The following is a 23,218-nucleotide window of genomic DNA, read 5'->3' on the forward strand; positions in this document are numbered from 1 at the left end:
ATCCTGAAAAATCTCAAATGAATTGTAACTTGTTAACACCCCTAACTGACCTCATAATCATGAGTATTATCTATGAGTTCTGTGTGGCCATTGTAGTGAATTATCAAACCAAGTAGATAATTGCACTATAGGAGACAGAGCAAGAAAAATAGAGTGCTGTGAGATACAGAGCAGTAGGACATCAAAGATGTTAGATGGTAACAAATCTCATCTACTAAGGACTCCAAAGTATCAAAATACCAATGATCAAGAAAGTGGCACACAAGACCAGTCAGTATTTCATTCTGTTATAGAGAAGGTTGACTATGAGCCTGAGCCAACTTGATGTCAGTCAACAATAACAAGGACGTCATAGAGGATAGAAGTGGAATACAGGAAATAAAACAAAGGACAGGATGAAAAATCCATTGACTATTAACTATAAAAATACTTTGAGTGTGAAATAAATTAGTTTACAAGATATACACAATTGAAGATTCTTGCCTTCATTTCTAACAACTAATTTTACACACAGAAGGGATAATGAATTTAAAGGCCAATCAATGAACGACAAAAATGAAAAAAAGTAACAGAAATGCTAACTTGAACAGCACCATCTATAAATTTTTGTTCTTCAATTTTGAGTAGGAAACAATGAGTGTGCTTTCTTCCTCTGTGTGTTTATGATATATATATATACTTATGTGACATAAGATCTCAAAATTCACATTATATATTAATTAATCATGGGCTTAAATATGCAAAGGGTAACATTTGGTTGTTTTGGATAATTGTGCCTTAAATGATATTGTATAGAGTTCTGTTGAATTAATTTAGACTTTTATTTTTCTCTTCTTTCTTCTGTATCTTTCATTCTGTTTTTCTGTTCCATTATAGTGAATGAACTAACTCTTCTGTCTTCCTTCCTCTGTGCCCCATGACACTGTTTCATAACAAGTAAGCAATGTAACTGAATGCATGTAAAATATTGTATTGTATCCCCCTAATCAGGAATATTCAAGCTCTAAAATTTTTCATTTTAATTACAAAACATTTTTGAAAACACATCATCGACAAACACATGTACATATTTATGTATTTTATAGGTTTGACTATACAATGTTTTTATATAAATCATAATATGTTCAAAATATAGAACTTGAAAGTTATAATTACATATGTATACAAATTGTACTCTTATATTCATTTTTTCTACCCCACCTTCCCTTCCCCCTCCCTCCTACTATTATTTTCATACCCAATAAATAATCATGTGCACCCCCCCAAGGTAAATATTACTAACTTGGAATTACTGTGCAGATAAGTATCAAATCCTGATTTAGTGTAAGAGTGACAAGTATTTTTTTTATTTCAACCAGTTTGATGCATGACAGATATAAAGGAAATATTAGAGTAGGGGCAACTGCTCTTTTCTTCATTTTAGATCATCCTTTTTCTGATACATATCGTAAATGTATAATTTTTATAGCACAATAAATTATATGTATGTGTATATGCACAGCCACTACAAGAAAGAAATGAAACATTTCTGTCACATTAAAAAGTGCCACCATAACTCTGCTCTTGTTTTCCTCCCCACCTTCAATAAACATCAGAAGACCTCAATAAATGGGGTTAGATTTTTTCTCTATTAGGAAAATTTTAATATTCAACAAGCAAATCAGAAACAAATACAAGTCATGGTATTCCAGAGTCTCACATGGAAGCACAGGATTGAGGTAAAAAAGAGGCTTAGAGACAGAGGTGTTGCAGTGCTGAAATCTGGAAGAATATGGATAGATATTTCTTAGCCTGTAGGAGAGTCATGGTCTATTGTGGAAATGGCATATCCTGCTTTTAGCTCAAGAAGAACTATGTTGTAGAATCTACACTGTAGATGAGAGAGAAGGAAATAAACTCTCTGTTCTTTAATGTTCTGTAGGTAAAGGAGATGGAGCTTAGAAACAGCACAGCGGTGACAGAATTTATCCTTATCGGTCTTGCTCAGTCTCAAGCTATTCAGCTCCTGGTCTTTGTACTGATCTTAATTTTCTATCTCATCATCCTCCCTGGAAATTTCCTCATCATCTTCACCATCAGATCAGACCCTGGTCTCTCAGCCCCACTCTACTTCTTCCTGGGAAACCTAGCTTTTCTGGATGCGTCCTATTCCTTTATTGTGGCCCCCAGGATGCTGGCGGACTTCCTCACTGAGAAGAAGGTGATTTCCTACAAAGGCTGCATCACTCAGCTCTTCTTCTTGCACTTTCTTGGTGGAGGAGAGGGGCTCCTTCTTGTCGTGATGGCCTTTGATCGCTATATGGCTATATGTCGGCCTTTACACTACTCAACTGTCATGAACCCTAGAGTCTGTTATGCATTACTGTTTGCTTTGTGGTTTGGGGGGTTTGTCCACTCCATTATCCAGGTAGTTCTCATCCTTCGCTTGCCCTTCTGTGGCCCAAACCAGCTGGATAACTTCTTCTGTGATGTCCCACAGGTCATCAAGCTGGCCTGCACAGACACCTTTGTGGTGGAGCTCCTTATGGTGTTCAACAGTGGCTTGCTCACGCTCCTGTGTTTCCTAGGACTTCTGGTCTCCTATGCAGTCATCCTCTGCCACGTGCATAGGTCTTCTTCCGAAGCAAAGAGCAAGGCTCTGTCGACATGCACAACTCACATCATTATTATATTTCTCATGTTTGGACCTGCCATCTTCATCTACACTCGGCCTTTCAGGGCCTTACCAGCTGACAAAGTGGTTTCATTCTTTCACACGGTGATCTTTCCTTTGATGAACCCTGTGATTTATACTCTTCGTAACCAGGAAGTGAAATCGTCCATGAGGAGGTTATTGGGTAGACACGTAGTCTGTTAGATGAATTTGATAAGGAACAAGAGCTTAAGAAAGAGGAAACCCTGAAGGAAATCACTCATTCATTTAGCATATATTAGTCTAACAGAAAGCTTTCTATTTGTCAGGTGCCTACAATAGTACCTGACAAGTGGGATACAGTCAATGAAAACTAGTATTTGTAAATGAATGAATGATTTTCAGCTGAAAGAAATGGGTGCAATGAGAATGGGTTTGCTTTTTGCTTTATCTTAGACATTGGATAAAATTATGCAAAAAAGAAAACGACTTGGTATTTACAGAATAGGAAGAAAATAATAATGATTAGAATAGAGCGAATATGTATTAAATTTTGTGTGACTGGCAGGGTCAAAATATATGGGATCCTTTAAGCTGAGATAAGGACTTTGCTTAAATTCTGATTGAAATAGGAATCCATTTTAAGTTTTAAATTAAGAGATTGAGTCTTCTACAATTGATCATTTTCTCTGTAGCTTAGGGCAACATCGTCAAGACTCTGGGCAATGTTGAATAAGCTGTAAAACATCACTAAGAGCCAAATATCCTGATGAAGATATGTTTTGAAAGAAACATTTTTCCCTATTCAAAATTTGGCAGGAGGTTAAGAAAGAAAGACCAGGTTTTATGAGAAAAAAGTCATAAAATCATTTCACTTGACACCCGCCACCCCCACACAAAACAAAACAGAACAAAACAAAACAAAACTTCATGATTGTACTAACAAGTTTTACATACATCCATTCTGGATGTTAAATCTACCCTAAATTTACTTCACTCTGATTATGATTTTGATAACATTTTAAATTTCCCCAAACCAGTCTACTCTAGTTATTTTAAATATAATGGCACTTAATGTGGAAAGAGGATTATTGGTGGCCTAGTGGTGACATGTTGGGATGTTAATTGCACGTTCAGCAGTTAGAAACCACCAGCAGCTCTTCAGGAGGAAAATGGGGTTTTTTACTCCAGTAAAGAGTTACAGTTTTGAAAACCCAGTGGTAGTTTTGCTCTTTTTTATAGGGTCCCTAATGAGTTTGCATCAATTCCATGTCGGTGAGTGTAAGGCTGAAAATTCAGTACTTGTAAGGCTTTGGAAGGACAGGTCATTTACTAAGTAGGTAATTAGAAGTAATGACCGGAACAAGCTTGTTCAACTAGGCTGCCAAGTGACCTGCCCCTTGAACAATCAAGAATCCACTGCCAGAGTCAATTCTGACTCATGGGGACAAATCCCAGACAAACCCCAGAAACCTTGTGGGTTTCTGAGACTGTTTATGGGAGTAGAATTTATCATTCTCCTGCGGACAGCTGGTGATTTCAAACTGCTGATTTCGCCATTAGCATCCCAATGCAAAACCATTAGGTCACTAGGGACTGGGGAAACAATGAACAAACAATGCACTGCAAAGTCAGCTCTTGGTTTAAGGAACACAATAGTTGGTTAGTCATGGTCTGGGATCAGGAGATTGAGCCAGAGTGTTTCTTGTGTTATTTCTTCTCTCCCCTGTTAAATTATTTTCTAAAGTAAGGTTTTACATGCATGTAATAGGATTCCTGGTGGTGTAGTGGTTTTGCAGTGAGATGCGATTTGCATAGTTGGCTAGTTCAAAACCACCAGTAGCTCCATGAGAAAGATTGGTCTTTCTACTCCCTTAAACGGTTACCGTTTCAGAAACTCAGCAGGAGTTCCCTGTGAGTCAACATTGACTCTATGGCAGTGGGTTTGGTTTACCTATTAGAAGATGTAACCCTAGATGCTAAATTATAGAAAACTTATTAATATGGTTGGGGTTTTTTGAACCAAAAACAATATTTAAAATATTATTAAAAATATATAAGAATAGTTTTAAAATCTTTTGTATAAGAAAAGCCAAGCATAAAAACCAGAAAGTAAAAAATATATATTCTTATATTTAAAATTTTAAAAGTAAAAGCTGTAGTCCAAAGGTAAAGAGTGATGAAAGTCTGCCCACCACATACAGATGGGCAGATTGTTTTCTGTACAGTAATAAAGTTTTCATAGATGTTGAGTTGCATGTCTCTCCTGACCCCAAATTGCAGAAGGGAGAAGCCTAAATAAAACTAATTTTAAAAGCCTTAACTAACAACGTTTATATAAATGATAAAAAGTTTCCTTTAATACAAAAAGGACATTTATAAGAAAATATTTAAAATATTTGTATTCGAAAGAAGGCATGAGTGATAAAAACCCATAGGAAATTCAAAGAGGAAAACATGAAAAGTCTTACCCTCAAAAACCAACCATCAGAAAACACCACTGATTCTCTAGCATTTTAAAGAATGTTCCTTACTTATTTTCAACAAAAGGAAAACTAGACAAAATAAAAACAGTATTTTTCTATAAGTCTATCAAAGATTGAATGAAGCTATCTCATTAACTCTCCTGAGAGGCATGACCTTTTGCAACTTTTATACCTATGTTCAAGTGATTAATCTGCTATGGGAAGGTTGTCAGTGTTTTTGCCAAAAGCAGGGAAGAATATCAGGTAATTAATAAAATGTTAACAGAAATATGCTTATAGTTGAAGTACATTATTAAATTATTATATACAAACTTTATAAATCTATTTTAATATTGATAGATAATAACTAAATGGAATTTGAGCGGCCAAATGCACACTCCAAATATAATGGATTTGCTAGAAATGAAAATGACAGTATTTTAAAAATTCTTAAATGAGTTAAAGAATAATTTGTACTTGATAGAAAAATGAACAATACCTGTGAAGATGGGTTAATAACATAAAATAATGAAGGACAAAGAGAACTGATTTGAAAACATGAGCAGAGTTAATATACTGTGGAGCAACATCAAATCATTTTAACATATGTGTTACTGGAATTTCAGATAAAGAGGAGAAAGAGAATGAAAAAAAGGAAATATTAGAAGAAGTTACCACTAAATTTTTTTTGAAATTTTAGAGCAACATCAACCCAGAATCCCAAAAAACTCAGTAAAATCGTAGATGATCTTAGCAGAATAAGTACAAATATGACTTCAGCCATGCATGCAACATGCAACACATTCTAACCAGAAATGAAAAGCAAAGAAAGCAGCCAGAGGAAAAAGAAAGTTCAGAAGAACAACAGTAAGAGTGATGGCAGATTTTTATCAGAGACAATACAAGCCAGAAGTCAATGAAACGGTATTTTGAAAGTTCTTAAAGAAAACAAACTGTTCAGTTAGAATTCTATATACAGTGATGTAGGAAGCAACCAGCTGATGATGTTTACGGATGGATGACTAATTCCCGGTGCCTCTGTGTCTCTGCAGACAAAAGAGTTGCAATACAACTGTTTGTGACTTTTCTGTTAAAAGTATTGAAGGATAACTCAGCTATTCACAATCTCTTTGAGACTCTCTTGAACTCTGCATATCCGTGTGATTGTCCTTGAACCTAGTACTTTTGTTATTCTAAAGTTAAGAAACTGTGACTAGTTAAGTAACATTTTCATAGATAAGAGTTTGGGAATGTTTAAGTTCTTTGATGTTTGTTTTTGTGACCAATTCCCTTATGTAAGAAAAATATAAAATCCAAGCTTCAAATATACTTGGGACTGCAGTCCATCAGATTGAAGTCCTCCTGATCCCATACTTTGTATATATCTCTTTCTTTTCCTTTCATCTGCACGCCTCATTTCGGACCCAGCTTGAAGCAAGATAGCTGGCCTAATCCCTGCACAGTGAAAGTAAAAAAGATGAAGTTAACATTCAATATTCAGAGACGCTGAGAAAGAATTTGTTGGCAACGGACGTACAATAAAGGATGTGCTGGAGGAGGAAATTCATGATGAAGAAAACATATACCAGATGGGAAACTTGGAGAAGTGAAAAGTAAATAAGGTGAAAAATATGTAAATATGGAGACCCCCCTTTTTTGTCTTAAAATTTACTGGAAAGGAGAATTGGCTGCTTAAAGAATGAAAGAAAAAAGAAAAGGACAAAAGAAAGAAAGTTCAACGAGAATTATATGTGAAGAAATGAAATCACAGACCCTAGTGATGCAGTGATAAGCACACAATCTATAGTTGTAAGCTTGATGGCTCAAACCTACAGTCTTTCCACTGGAGAAAAGACTCAGGCATCTGCTACCAGGATTCCCACATAGGAAATGCTTTGGTTCAGTTATACTCTCTTCCATAGGATCATTATGAATCACAATGGACTTGAATGGCATGCAACAACAATAACAAGTAAAATACATAACATCAATTTCATAAGGGATTTATGGAGGACATATACTTTTGTAAAACTTTAACATCCTTGAATAATGATTCAAGGCAGATTGTAGTAAGTTAAAGATACATACTGTAATCACTAGAGGTACCATAAAACAAAACAAAAACCTATACGGGTTAGCCATAAAATCTTAATAATGGAGGAAATGATATACTGAAACATACCCAACTGATTCAAAAGAAGGAAGGAAAACACAAAGGAACAAAAATGAATTGAAAAAGCATTTATCAATGGTGAAATAGCAGCAATTACTTTAAATGTAAATGGACCAAACGCACTGACATAATGGATGTTTGTCCTCAAAAACAAAAAGTGGTGATTTAGGATTGTATAAAAATAGCAAGATTCAAGTATATAATGTTTAAAAGTGGTTTATTTTAAAGATAAGTGTACAGGTGTATTAGAAATAAAAAGATGGAAAATTAAATACCATATGAACATTGTTGACATTTAATATCAAACCAAGTAAACTTTAAGCACCCTAGGGTATTATTAAGTATTGAGAAAGGTACTTCCTAATGTTAAAAATGTCAGTTCATCAACAAGACATAACATTATATATATTCCTCTAATAATATAAATTGTTTCTGAACTAAATATGCTGTTGTTAGATGTTATCGATTCTTTTTCAACTCCCAGTGATCCTGTGGGGCTGAGAAGAATTCCCTATGGAGTTTTTTGCTTGGACTCTTTATGGGAGTCTGGTGCCAGGTCTTTTGAACCGCTACAAAATTTCAATTAGGAGATGAGTGCTTAACTGTTATGCCACTAGGGATACTTCAATTAGAGTTAAATATTGGACAGAGCAAAAAAAATTTAACTTATATTTTGATATTTTGAAAGACTTTTCCTTGAAAATGTATAGAATAAGAAGGTAAAGATCAGTAGGAATATGGAGGATTTGAAAAACAGTGGTACAACAAGAGGATCAAGTATAACAACATGGTGAAAGTATTACAGAATTGGGCAGTGTTGCATTTTGTTGTGTCAGGGTCCCTGTGACTCAGTCAACTTAATGGCATTTAACAACATCAATCGACTTGACCGACCTGCTGTACATAGCACTGCACCTAATACTGTAAGAAATGCTTTTCAAATGCAAGTGACACTTTTACCAAGACATACCATATATTGACTCATAAAAAGGCTTAACATATATTATTTTCTCATCTTCAGTAACTATATAAGAAATAAGTAATAAAGGCAAAAATTAATGAAAAATGCTGCATATAAACTCACACACTTCTTACTAACCCTATGTATCCAAGAAGCAATTATAAAGAATATTAAACAATATTCCACATTGAATGATCATAAAATCAAGATTTATTGATATCTTTGAGATGGAAATAAAGCAATGTTCATGTAGAAATTAGTAACTTTATGTTGATATTAGGAAAGTGGTAAATGGTGCCATAACTTAGCCAAGTTGTCATCTTAAGAAATTATACACAGAATAGGTATAGGAAAAAAGATTTTAAAAATCAAAACCTTACACACTCAAAATCGACTTACCCTATGATTTGCTTTTAAGATCAGAACTGCATTGAAGTTAGGAGACATGTGAGGTGCTTATGTTGGGTAAAACATTTAATGGAGTGATAAAATCTCATCAACCAAGATAAAAATAATTTGATTATATTTTAAAAGACTGAAATTAATTTTTAAAGCTCCTTGATGATCAACAACAACAAAAATAAGTAAAATCAGGATCAGTAACAGTGTCATATTGATCTATATTAGAGCCTGAGGCAAAAAGAAAAATCAGAAATTGAAACTTGTGATAATCTCTTTTGCATGAATCCCAATTTTAACAAATCATTGCATTAAGATATTTATTATGTGTACTCAAGTTTTTGGTATCTTATAAATTTTGTGCCTAGATTTGTTCCTGCTTGCTTTCTTGATGGCATCAACAATCTTTTATTTGAGTTGATTTCTTTTGAATTTTATTACAAGGTGTAACTAGCTTTCATCAAATTTCTATTTATTTTTTGATCTAATAAATATATATAAATAGGAAACATATTTATTTCATAAGTAAAATTTTGATTTTAGACCATAGAATTAAGCCAGTGAGACCTTAATGACACATTTTAAACTTTATTCCTCACAAAGCATTTCTGGTATTTCACTTTGTCCAATTGACTTGATATTCTAAGTCCCATTGGAAATATTCTCAATTTCCCAAAGTGCTTCCTTCACTACATTATAAATCCAGTGATCCCCTGTGTGAAAAGAGTATTTGTCAACATAGGCAAGAATGGTCAGTTAATTTTTTATCAGGAGGGGTGGCTGCTTTATGAGAACAGCTTGAGAACTCTACAGAGTCAAATTTCAGGTAGGTCTTCATACTTACAGGAAACCAAAAGGAGGCAAAGACTAAGGAAAAAACAACCCTCCAACTATTTTCCTGGGTTCATGTGGTGTCTTGGAATGCCAAGTTAGAGGTCAGTGTTTTAGTATGAATCATTTAATGTCAATGTTTAAAAGTGCAGTATTTTCTCACCTCTCCACTAATAAATACGTTGTTTACTCATGCTATTTCGAATTACTTTAAAGAGGAAACACACGTTTTCATTTCATAACCATAATAAAGTGAAATTATCAAGAGCATTGGGTTGTTAATATTTGTGATTAAAGCAAATGGACGATAACTATGATTTTCTTTAAAGTACAGATGGAAGGAAGAAAAATCCAGAATAGGTTAAGCTAAGTGCTCTGGAGACTAAAGAGAATTGATGGTCTTACTGAAGGACAGCCTATGATTCTGTCATTCACAAATACAGAACTTTGATAGTCAAAGAAAAAGTTGTAAAACCAAGAAAAACTTTGTTCAAAAACCACCGACTACCTTGCACTACTTTCCATGAAGATTTCACTAAAACCTCAATATTTTTTCCCATTAATCACCGAGTGGGGCAAAAGTTAACTTCCTTAGCCTCTAATTGACAACTTGGAGGTGGAGTCTACATAGGCTTTATCGAAGGGAAGCCTGACGCTCCACGTTGAGAAACCAGCCACTGAAAAGACCTATGGAGCGCGGTTCTGTTCTGGATTCATGGAATGTTCTGGATTCATGGATTCACTAGGAGTTAGGATTGACTTCGAGGTAACTGTTGACTAATTCATTCATTATTATTAATAACTCAGATTTGTGCAAAGGACATTGTTCTTCAAAGATATTGGCAAATACTTTTTTGGTATGTGTCTATTTAATACAGCTATCTTTTAATACATAAGTATTTTCAGGTTCTTCTTTGGTTTAACCATATTAGTATGAGTTACTTATAACCGTCACCTCACTTAATCCTCATATGACACTTGTCAGATTGAAAGAGTAGACACATATTTTATTTGACAGAAGAGAAGTCCGGCTTGTTACAATGACATGGCTTTCCAAAGTCATACTGTGAATTGCTGAGCCAAGGGGTTAGAGAAAGATTAAACAATTCTAAAACCAAGGCACATTCTACATGGCCGGAAATATCCTTTTTTCCTAATCAAGGAATTTTCTGGGTGATGTTGTGTACACGGAATGCTTTTTATACTCCTCACTGGGTCAGTAGCAATTGAATATCAGGGAAGTATTTGATTATATTCTTCAGCCTGAGTCACATTTTTCACAATATAGAAAACAAGTTATTCTATACCTAAATGACATGCACATTTGTATCAGTGTGATGACAAACAGTGCTGTCCTAATTTTGGAAAATTTGCTAATAAATGAATTTCATTAAAACACGATTAATAAAATTTAGTCGAACAAATAAATCATCATTTTTTTTGGGGGGGGGGCTCTCTTACCTGCATAAATAAGAGCTGAAGGAAGGGGAAGAATTAATGGACGTTTCATATCTGGTGTGTTTCAAGTAGGATATTATTCAAAATTATTACTGAGGAGTGAGTTACTCTTTTTGTTCTGAGTTACACTTGGATTCTGTGCACAAAATATTAATAAGTGGAGATGTTACGAAGGAGGCACATTTCTCAGTCTTACTGGCAAAGGAAACCAATTGAAGCTTTTGGTTTTTAGATGCAAAGGCAAGACAGGAGTGGGCTAGAATGGAATAGCAATGCACATAGACATTAAAAGGGGAAAACATTACAAATGAAAGAAAATAGAGGACTTAGAGAGAGAAAGATGAAAAAAATTACAATTTTAAAAAATGGCTGTGGGAAGAGAAAACGTAGCAACATGTTAACAGGGGAAATGAGCCACCATCAAACTTTTTAATGTCAATTAAGCAAGGAAGGTGTTTGGTGAATGAAAAGGGTGAGAAAGAAAGAGAGGTAACATACAGAAGGACTCATGGATAAGTATTGCAAACAAAGAACTGTTCTAACCACAACCCGGATGCGAGGCATATAGAACGATGGTGTGGGGGTTTGTGTTTCCACACTAAGAGTGAAGGTGGAAGCATGTCTCCTACTCCGTACTCCCTATCATTGTCAGAATCAGATGACTCTGACGCACAACTAACAACGTGTTGTCAGCAAGTGGATTCGACTCCCAGCCACCCTGTAGGACAGAGTGGAATTGCCTCACAATTTCCAAGGCTGTACATCTTTATGAAGGCAGACTGACTTATATTTCTCCTCTGGAGAGTTGGTGGGCTCCTTAGCAGCTGAGCTCTGGACAGCTGTGTAACCAGGGCTCCTCTCTCACTGCCATCAGTCAGTGCTGACTCATAGGAACCCCTGTGGGTTTCCACAGCTGTAGCTGTTTATGGGAGTAAAAAGCCCAATCTTTCTCCCAAGAAGTTTCTGGTGGTTTTGAACTGCCAACCATGCTGATCACAGCCTAATGTACCACCAGGGCTCCTAGTTAGCAGAACTTGAAAGAAAGATTAGAGATAGGAAGGTTAAGTAAAAAAAATATTAAAGAAAATTATAGGAGAGTTTATTAAGCAAAAGCATCACCATGTGAAGGTATTTTTCCCCACATATTGCAAATCGAGGTCTGTACACTTCTGAAGGTAGTATGTCCATTTTTTTTCTCTTGTAGAATTTGTACTTCTCAATATATGCCACATAAAAAAGTCACTGTGGCAGCTTTACCAGACTAAAAGTGTGATATTTTAAATGTTTTTGGAGTTTGGGGGCCCAAAAGAAATCTGAAGGGGTAAGATCAGGGCTGCCCGGTGACCGGGGAGGTTCCGAATGGAATTCTTGTGGAGCACATCTTTCCCACTCTCACAATGATGTCGTGATGGGGAGCAGTGCGGTAGGGGGACATCCTTGGAACAATTGTCCGGATCTTTTTCTGAATCGTGCAGCTTTCAGTTGTGTTAAGACTTTGTCCTGATAAGTCCCTGTATCCTTCAAGATCAGGACTATTTTACTGGAACTGCCCTCCCCGCCCACGCCCCCAGGCCCCCGCATACCAAACAGGGCTGCCCTAACCTTCCAGAGCTGCTCTTGCTGCCTTCAATTAAACTGGCAGCAAATCCCTGTGGAAGACACTGTTTGGATTGGAATTTTTGGAACGAAGCCTCCTGAAACTAAGACTAACGTATTATTGTGAAAACGTATCTACAGACGGATCACAGAAACCCGTTAAACATGTTTTATTTGGAATGTACTCATTTGTATTAACTGAAAACTCAATAGCAATACTTTTTGACTGCGCATAATGATTGGGGTGTTGATTTCTGTTTTAACCTCTAAACATTGATTGAAAGGAAAGCCCCCCTCCCCCTGTTCTGGCAATAATTGTATCTTATTAAATTGTATTTAGTTCTTACCTTATTTTAACTTCTTTCCACAAATTTGACTCAAGTAGCTATTTTCCTCCTCATCTGTCCCTTTTAGATGCCCGTAATTGCTGACTTTTTAAAAATTTTTGGCAGCAAACAGCTCACACAGTTTCGGGGTTGTATGATGGAGTAAAAAAAATAGATCTAACCCTACAAAATAGCTAAGTTTCAAGCATAATACTTCTTAATAAAGTCAAAGATCTGGATACTTGGAGTTACATGGCAAGAAGGTAAGATTTCAAGATGTAGGAACCTAGAGTCCTCAAGTGCAGAGCCAGTCATCAGAAGTACATGGCTTAATACAAATAAGAGTGCTGAACTGAAATTAGCATTTTTGTTCTTTTTTTACCCAGAACATTGTACATTTGATCACCCTTTGTCCTTACTCTCTGGATTTTGCATGTGCAAACAAACATGCTGATTGTGTTCACATGTGTGCTGATGTATTATATCATTTTGATAAATTCCACTTTTACTTTCTGGCACCCATTGGAAACATTGACTGTTCAGCTTTAACTACCTCCTAGTTCACTGTCATTTGGTATAATTTGGTTCATAGTGAATCTGTGGGATATTCAGCTTAGAGACACATTAAAATGATCTTTTGTGCTGTCTTTGCATTCAGTTTTAGAGATTTATAAAAGCAGATAGTTCTGATGGTTCCTAAAAGATATAACCCACTATAGTACTGTGCAGAGGGACTCTGTTCTTTGGACTTTTCTATGACTCTCCTCCTCCTTCCGTTCCTCATCCCTGTCTCTTTCTGTCTTTCTCTCTAGGGACCACATCACTATCACGTTCTGCCAAAGATTTTCCCTCCTTTCTGCACCTATGTTCCATAGCACTGACTTTAAACATGTGTGACTCAATCACGGGTCACTTTTGAACATATTACATTGTTGTCTTTTGCTATCGATCAGAAATTTTCCCATAAAAATGTATCCCATTGTAAAACATTTTTAATCACACCCCCCAAACAAAACAAACAAACATCTGGAGCAAAGCTCTGCTGGGTGAGGTTTTGTAGTATTCCTGCTAGGCGGGCATCCAGCAACTCAGTTTTGGGGTAGTGCAGCCAGTGGTGTATCCTGGGAAGGTTCTCTCTGGTCACAGTAAATTTTTTCGTGAAAGCAGTTTCATTTGAACCTCTTTTTTTGTGATGGCTGACTTAAGAGAACAGCCTGCAGCCGTGAGATTTTGTTTCCTGCTTGGGAAAAATGACATTGAAACTGTGGTGATGCTGAATACAGCTTACAAGGACATTGCTATGGAAAAAACTCAAGTGTATGAGTACTTTTCTCATTTCCAAAAGGGGAAAATGCTGATTGATGACAAACCTCATTCTGGACGTCCGTCAACTTCCTGAATGGATGAAAATACCATCTTGTAATACATTTGGAGTTTGTTCAACCAGGTCAGGCTGCTAATCCTCTTTCTTTTTAGAGGTTCTGAAAAGGTAGTATAACAGCATGCTACCAAAAAGACCTGATTTGTGGCAGACAAGGGTCTGGCATTGCCACCGTGACAGTGCATCTTCTCATGCAGCCATCTCAATACACCAATGTTTGACAAAAAAAAAAAAAATACCCTGCACGCCTCTCTTGTCCCACATACCTTATTCACCTGATTTTACTCTGCAACTTGTTTTTGTTTCCATGAATGAAGAGGGACATGAAAGAACTGTGATTGGACAGCATAGAAGAGGTGAAAAAACAATGAGGGTGGTGCTGTAAGCCATCCAAACAAATGAGTTTGAAAAATGTTTACAAGAATAAAATTGCAGATTTCACAAATGTATTAAGTGCAATGCAGAGTAATTAGAAGGTGATAAGGTTGTTTTATTAAAAAAATTAAATACATAACTTTGAAAATAATTCCATATTTTGATACCTCCTTGTACTTATTTATAAATTGTATATATACCAAATATAGCAATATGTCATTTATATTATAAATATTTTCAAATACAATTTTATAAGTTTAGAATACAGTGTGGTAGGCATATTTATATGCATGCATATAAATAGTGCTAACTAGTGCTATATATAAATGAGGCCCAGGTGATGCAGTGGGTGAAGCCCTCCACTGCCAACCAAAATGTCAGTGGTTCAAACCCACAGGTTGCTCCCCAGGAGAAAGACGAGGCAGCCTGCTTCAGTAAAGACTTACAATTTTGGAAACCTTACAGAGCAATTCCACTCTGTCCGGTACAGAGGGTTGCTGTGAGTCAGATGAACTTGATAGCAGTTAGGTTTTGGTGATATATTATTAATTAATTTGACATCTCATTGGATAATCATGTACACCTTCTGAAATGAGTACAGTCTACTAAAAAGACTGGCATACTGGCCTCTGAAACGGAATTTTTTCCACAATAGTTTGGACAGGGTTGGACTTCTAATCCCAGCAAAGGAGTAATTTTGGACTAGTTATCTTATTTTTAATGTTTTGAATATGCAACCAAAAGATGCATCAATTGATTTAAAGCTGTGAGAAATAATTTCTTAAACAATTTAATCTGAGTTGTATATACCTTACATTATTCTATCATTTGCAAACCAGATAAAAATTTCCTTTTCTTTGACATAAGGATTTAAACTGCAAGATATTTATAACAATTTTTAACACTTTCATTTCAAAAATATGTGAGTTAAGATCATTTCACAAGAAGTATTTTATACTGTCAATTTTTTATTGTAGCATATTATTTGTTGACATATTATTTGATGACTCCCCAATAAGTGTAATACTGGGGTCAAAGAAAGGTGGTTTGGGAGTATACATATTTCAGACTGAGGGTATTAATAGGGCTGCATAAACAGTATATGAAGTGGCCACAAAAGTGATATTCAACCAAGGATACAACTAGGGGACTACTTTTAAGTTTAGTGAAAGGCAGAGTTAATATGTGGAAACCTGATGATCAGTTTGGGGTTACAGTATATAAGATCACCAGACTAGAGGCAGGGCACTAGGCATATAAATAAAATCATACAGAGAGTAAGCAGAGAGCTGACAGGGGGAACAGGGTTTTCCACAGGGACCAAAGGAATACAGTTTTAGGCTTGTGTGATTAAGAAAAAATAGGTCTATCTCCCCCACCCAAATAGATAAGCCTCAAACATATTTCCCAAATAAAGTCAAAGATCTTGATGCTTGAAGTTATGCTGCATCTGAATGAGGACTGGGCTCAAGAAGGTAGGAATTCCAGGGTGCAGGAACCTAGACTCCTGAAGTGAAGAACAGCTCCATAGAAGTACATGGCTGAATGGAAGTAAGAGTGTTGATTTGAGATTAGGGGTTTTGTGTGTTTGTTTTAATCAAAATGAATAAAGGTTAGGGGAGTTTGCCAATAGTCTATGTTGCTTTTGGCTTAGGTAAGGAGTGTTAAATGTTTTGTTTGTTTGTTTTTGCTGAAGAAGCGCTCCTTGCTTCTTTCTGCACCCCAGGCCATGAAGATGGAGATAAGAAATACCACTGTAATGACAGAATTCATCCTTCTCGGTCTTACTCAGTCTCGAGACCTTCAACTCCTAATCTTTGTGCTAGTGTTAGTTTTCTACCTCATCGTCCTTCCTGGAAATTTCCTCATCATCCTCACCATTGTATCAGATCCTGGTCTCTCAGCTCCCCTCTACTTCTTCCTGGGCAACTTGGCTTTCCTGGATGCGTCCTATTCATTCATTGTGGCTCCCAGGATGCTGATGGATTTCTTTTCTGAGAGGAAGGTGATTTCCTATCCAGGATGCATCACTCAGCTCTTTTTTTTGCACTTCCTTGGAGTAGGAGAGATGTTCCTTCTTGTTTTCATGGCTTTGGATCGCTATATAGCCATATGTCGACCTCTACACTATTCAGCGATTATGAAACCGCGAGTTTGCTATGCGTTCATGGGGGCGCTGTTCCTGGGAAGCTTTGCGCATGCCTTTGTACAAGTGGCACTTATCCTCCACTTGCCTTTCTGTGGCTCCAACCAGCTGGATAACTTCTTCTGCGATGCCCCGCAAGTCGTGCAGCTGGCCTGCACAGACACTCTCTTAGTGGAGGTCCTGATCGTCTCCAATAACGGCTTGCTCATCCTCCTGTGTTTTCTCGGCCTTCTGGCCTCCTACGCCGTCATCCTCTTCCATTTAAAAGGGTGCTCGTCTGCAGGGAAGCGCAAGGCCGTGTCCACGTGCACCACTCACATCATCATCGTGTTTCTCATGTTCGGACCTGCCATTTTCATCTACACTCGCCCCTTCAGAACTTTCTCTGCTGACAAAGTGGTTTCTCTTTTCCACACAGTGATTTTCCCTCTGTTGAATCCGGTGATTTATACTCTTCGGAACCAGGAAGTGAAAGCTTCCATGAAAAGATTATTGAATCGGCACATGACAAGTTGAAAGGGGGAAAATGTAGATAAGACTAAAAAATGCATATGAAACCAATGAGTGAATTTGAACTTGAGTATGATAGTGATAGTTCCCTGTCGGGTCAGTTTATTTGTGGCAGATAGCAGAGACCTTCCTAATTATTTTGAAAAGATAATTCAGTATGGGGGATTAAGTACTGACATAAAGATTAAAAAGCCCAGAAGAGCAGCCAATAGGCTGGGATTCCAGAGTTGGCCCCCAGAACAATACAGGAGATCTAGAAGGACAGTAGAGAAAACCTACCTAATTAGTTTTGCCTTTCATCAACAGAAAAATGGCACCAGATTATCTCCAATGATCTATGGTCACTATACATTAATCAGATCTCCTCTAATCAATCAGAAACCTCTCATGCTGATGCTTCTCTGAATTATGTTATTTCCAAAATCAAGTTTCATATGACAGCACATATAGTAGGCAGAACCCCCAAACATATCTAGATACCAAAATCCAATAGTAGAGTTATTTTTTTTACATTTTGAAATTAATCTCAAATTTAAATATTTATTATTATAAACCACGTGCATACTAAAAATAATCAGACTACAGAAAAAGTGGTCTAGATCCTCAAATGACTTATTTCCCATCCCAATTTTTCACCTATCACTTTGCTTGCTATTTTGCTGAAAGATATGTTAGCAGAAAATTTCTTCAGGTCTCTTAAAAACCTTTATCCTGCATGTCTGACCCTGTGACCGAGATGATGTTGCCCAATATTGATCCCACAAATGTCAACTTGTCCACCTGTGCACCAAATTCCATCCGCTGTTTTCTGTGCAAGGCCATTATGCTGGCAATTCTTCTCTTTCCTTTTTGCATCAACTTTCCTTTTCTTATTACACATTTACTTTCAGCATATAATCCAAAACAAAACCATTTTCCTTTTTTCTTCCTCTATATATCACCTCAGTGTCCCTTTTATTTACTGCAATGTATCTAAAAGCCTTTATATTTTTACTGTGCCTCTTCGACCCAGTCAGTCACTCCAATAAAACTTCTACCACAATTACCATTGTCTTTGCTCTTATTGGTCCTCACTCAGATTTCACTGTTTTTGACTTGTGAGTAATATTTAATTTTGTCTATCACTCCCTCTTGTTTGAACCACAGCCTTCTCAGGACTCCTTCTTCATCTTCCAGAAATAACTCGGTGAACCCAACAGCAGTCTCTCAATGACTGTGCTAGCTATTCCAACTTCATCGGTTTTAAATGACACTTAGATGCTAACAGATGATTAAGAATTGATGATATCGAGGAAGAAGTATAAACTACATTAAAGACATTAGAACAAAATAGCTATAACAACAAAAACTCCAGGAATGGATGGAATATCAATGGAATGTTTTACAAGCCAAGGCAGCACTGTCTATACCCCAAAGTTTAGAAAAAAGCTATTTTGGTCATCCTACTAGCAGAGTCTTGAATTTGTTTCCATTCAAAGAGAAATTACCTAAGAAAATGAGGAAATAATCCAAGAGTATCATTAATAGCACATGCAAGTGATATTTTGTTCATAATTCAAAAACAACTGCAATAGTACATTGACAAGGAGCTAATATCAATTCCAGCCAGATTCAGAAGAATATGGTGGAAAGGAGATGTCATTGCTGATATCAGATGGATCTTTAATGAAAGCAGAGACTAACCAGCAAGGTGCCTATTTGTTTTTTTTTGTTGGTCATGCAAAAGTATCAATTGTGGGAATCACAATAAACTATGGATAACATTGTGAAGAATGGAAATTCCAGAACATGCCATGGTGTTCACGAGGAACCTGTAACTAGACCAAGAGGTACTTGTTCAAAGGGAATGAGGAGCTACGTCATGCTGGAAGAAAATGTGTGCTCTGGGGCTGTACCCTTTCACCACACTTATTCAATCTGCCTGCTGAGAAGATGGACAATGTGAAGAGCCTGGCAATAGGATTGGAATAAGCTTATTAACAATGGCAACATATTGATGACATAACCGTGCTTGATGAGAATGAGAAGGATTTGAAGTACTTCTTAATGAAAATCAAAGACTAAAGTTTCCAGTAGGAATTGTAACTCAATGTAAACCAAATAAAAATCCTCACAACTGGACCAATAGACAATATCATAAAAAAGAAAACATTGAAATGCCAAAACATTTCATTTTACTTGGATTCAATATCAATATTCTGTCTAGACATCAAATGGCATATTGAATTGGGTAAACCTGTGGCACAAGACTTTTTGAAAAATAGTTATGTTGCTATATAGTTAATATATCACACAATTCAGTTTTTCAACATATTATGAAGGGTTGTGCATTCTTCACCACAATGAACCTTGAATATTGTTTTTCCTTCTTGTACCCATTGCTGTTGGCTCCCCACTTCACCCTAGCTCCCCTTCTGTGCCACCAGGTGCCATTTATCTTTGTTGTTCTCATAGATCCACCCATCCTGACTTCTCTGTACAGAAAAACATACAAAACAGAGAGAAAAAAACAAACAAGGACCCGCAACAATGACCAAATAAAAAAGAGAAAACCTCAATCGATAAGAAAATAAGAAATAGTTTAAAAGAATACATTGATGTCATACATATGTATGAATTGTTTTTATCAACAGTATTTTAAATTGCATAACAATGAGTAAAATAATGATGCTATCAATCTCATTAGCTTATGCTCCATAGAGATGATTTATGGTGTGCTCCAACAACATGACACTGATAGCTCAAAAGTGAACCAGGGACATAGACATATATAAACCATAGACATATGAATGGATTTTGAGATCCCAATTGTCCTTAGCCCAATATAAGAGCAATTAGGTCTTGTGACATGGCCCTGATTGATACTCACTTTTATGAAGAGATCACTGAAGATATAAATGTGATAGCAAAATGTGGTTAAGAAATCAGATGGTGCTGGCTATTAGAAAAATAGCATCTGGAGTCTTACAGTCTTAACTTAAAACAAGCAGCCATCTAAGAGAGGAGTCTGCTAAGTCTACACTGAAGACCTTTGTAAAGAGTTAAAAGAGCAAAGATGTCCCTTTGATGATAAGATGTGCTTGTCCCAAGCCATGGTATCTTCAGTCATTTATGTGTGTGAAAGTTGGACAATGATGCATTTGGATTTTGGTGTTGGCAAAAAACATTGAAAGTACTGTGGGCCTCTCGAAGAACAAAGACGTGGTGAAAGAAGCACAGCCGAAGTGCGCCTTAGAAGGGATACTTTGGGCATGTTATCAAGAGAGACCAGTCCCTGGTAAAGAGAGGGGCATGTCATGGCTAGCCCCTGATAAAGATAGCATGCTTGGCAAAGAGGAGAGTTAGAAAAAAAAGAGGGAAACTCTTGACAGGATAGATTGACATGATGGCTACAAACATAAACACAGACATAACAGTTGTGAGGATGGCCTAGGACCGGACAATGCTTCACTCCGTGGCACACAGGGTTGCTCTAAGATGGAACTGACTTGGCAGCACTAATGACAGCAACACATGATGACAGTCATAACCCATAAACTCTGGGGTCTGGCACCCAGGACTTATGTCTTAGCTTCCCTTTCACCTCTTAATCTCACCTCTAGCATAACATATTCTACACTAGTGGTCATCCCGACATGTTATCGCTGTTCATTATAATTCCATCCTTACAGACTTTTGACCAAAGATGTAGCATCTCAATATAAGGGGCATATTTTCTGTCATAGTCTATATTTAATCCGTTTAAAGAAATCTGGGTTTAGTCTGCTGTTGCTGCGCTGTTGTTGGGTGTCGTTAACTTTATTCTGACTCTTGGAAACCCTAGGATGGTACTCATACAGCAGGCTGAACCCCTGTCGGATCCTGAGAAATCATCACAGTCACTGCTGTGTTTGAGCCCATTGCAGCAGGCACTGTGTCAACCCATCTCCTCGAAGGTCTTCCTGCTTTTCATTGACTCTCTGTTAGATAAAATATGATGTGGGTCTCCCGGAACTAGGCCCTCATGATAACATGTACAGGATAGAGAGGTGACGTCTGACCATTCTCATGTTAAGGTATATTCATATTGTGCTTCCAAGATAGATTTCTTTTTTCATTTTAATGATCCCGTGTTATGTTTAGTGTTTTTACTGACACTCTAGGCTTCTCTAGTCTTCCTCATTCCTTGTCTACCTTTCACAGGCCTACGAGGGAGGTGAAAAAAGCAGGCCTTGAGCCAAGCCACCCTAGTTCTCAAAGTTGCGTCTTTGCCCTTTAACACATTAAGGAGGTTTATGCAGCAGACTTGATCAAAGCACTACGTCATTTGATCTATTGACTGCTGTTTCCATGAGCATTGATTGTGAACCCAAGCTCTGTCTCCCATACAGCTTTTTACTTTTCTGTTGGGTTCGATACGCCATTGCAATGGCCACACAGATCTCACACATAATACGGATAACTACAGGGTTGAGTAGGGGAGTTAACAGGTTGCAATTCATATGAGAAATGCTCATGATGCACATATTTAGCAGCACTGTCTATTCTCAGTGATGCCTGCAGGCAGACCTCTCTCTGGCTTTCAACCTCTTTCCCTGCTTGGGCCATGTTACAAAACTTGTTCAGTCAACACTAAACTTTTCCAGGTTTCATCTACCTGTGGAGACTCTCATTATAGCTACGAGCTTATGTTTTTTTTAATATCCTCTAAGAAACTTTAATCCTTCTTAGAGTACACAATTTTTTTCAATAATCAAGGATTTGCTGAAGACACATTAATCTAAAGGAATAAATTCTCGACTCTGGAATTGTAAACATCGTAGCATAATGATGGGGGTGTCCTCAGATTTAAAGAGTACCCATTGCTCCTCATATGCTCTTTAAATAAATTTATGTATGTTTCCACCAAGGCCAGTCCCAGTTGTGTCCTTTTCTCTCTTGAACACTGATTCACCAATGTAGTGTATCCTCACTTTAAATAGCAAAGACACATTCCACATTTCTTGTTGCAATGCTTAGGAAAGTCAATTCTAAGTTTTAATAACTCCCACTGCAAGTAGATTATTGCATGTAATCCCCAATCTCCTGAAGGTCACTGTCTTCTAGTGTCTTATATATTAAGACAGGACATAACATATATTCAATCTTCAGGCCTCTGGATGTTCAATAAAGATCATGGTGATTTCTATAGGCTTGTGGATCTTGAAGGACATGGTGTTGTTGATTCCTGCTGTGTAACAGGTAGGTAAAGAGGTAAAAGTGATGTTTAAAGATGTTAACAAGGAGTTATAATTGTCTTCAGAGAGCATAGAGAGATGAAATTATTAAGCATTGCTTTTGAAGTTATATCAAACAAAAAGCAAAAGAGTCATAGTAAAGAAATACTATATCTGTAACTTGAAGATATAAAGAGGGAGGTTACAAAGAGGAATCATTCTATTGAATGAAGATGAGATGGGTTCTTTTGGAAATAAAGAAGAAAGAACTCTTAATAACCCAACACTTTATTCCCTTACAATGAGTTAAAAACTTACGTACGTAATAAAACAACTCCTATTGATAAACCAGGAAAATATAGTACATATTTAAAGGAATGAAGTTGAGATTTCTCAATTCATTTAATGAAACAAGGAACTGATTTGATCAATGAAATACAACAGGTTGGCTATGTTATACTAAAATTTTATAAATTGTCTTATCTTTTGTTGTTGGGAATATACATAGCACAACGTACCTCAATTCAGCAATTTTTACGTGTACCATTTCGTCACATTGGTTACACTCTTCAGGTTGTGCGACTGTTCTCACACTCCTTACAGTATTCCCTTTCCGCCCTTCCCCCTTATTGGAAGGGAGCACCATGAGAAGAATGAAAGGCAAACGATGTCAATGTTAACATGAGATCATAAACTTCCATTCCACTTTTGGTCTCCATTAGTTTTATGGAGAGAAGAATCAAAAATAAATTGCTAATCCCCTTTATAGG

General features: G+C 36.7%; 2 protein-coding genes across 2 annotated transcripts; both read left to right on the forward strand.

Moving 5' to 3' along the window:
• Positions 1 to 1,930: 1,930 nt before the first annotated feature.
• On the forward strand, positions 1,931 to 2,857 carry LOC142425912 (olfactory receptor 4N4C). Its single transcript, XM_075531369.1, has one exon. The coding sequence runs from the start codon at positions 1,931 to 1,933 to the stop codon at positions 2,855 to 2,857; it is 927 nt and encodes a 308-aa protein (XP_075387484.1).
• A 13,469-nt stretch (positions 2,858 to 16,326) lies between these two features.
• On the forward strand, positions 16,327 to 17,259 carry LOC142426670 (olfactory receptor 4N5-like). The gene has a single exon (XM_075532254.1). The coding sequence runs from the start codon at positions 16,327 to 16,329 to the stop codon at positions 17,257 to 17,259; it is 933 nt and encodes a 310-aa protein (XP_075388369.1).
• Positions 17,260 to 23,218: the final 5,959 nt, after the last annotated feature.

The sequence above is a fragment of the Tenrec ecaudatus genome, chromosome 14, assembly GCF_050624435.1.
Source record: "Tenrec ecaudatus isolate mTenEca1 chromosome 14, mTenEca1.hap1, whole genome shotgun sequence".
In the NCBI taxonomy this organism is placed as follows: domain Eukaryota; kingdom Metazoa; phylum Chordata; class Mammalia; order Afrosoricida; family Tenrecidae; genus Tenrec; species Tenrec ecaudatus.

Bases quoted from the DNA above. Each gene is read 5' to 3' on its own strand.
- LOC142425912 (XM_075531369.1), top strand. From the start codon at position 1,931: ATGGAGCTTAGAAACAGCACAGCGGTGACAGAATTTATCCTTATCGGT.
- LOC142426670 (XM_075532254.1), top strand. From the start codon at position 16,327: ATGAAGATGGAGATAAGAAATACCACTGTAATGACAGAATTCATCCTT.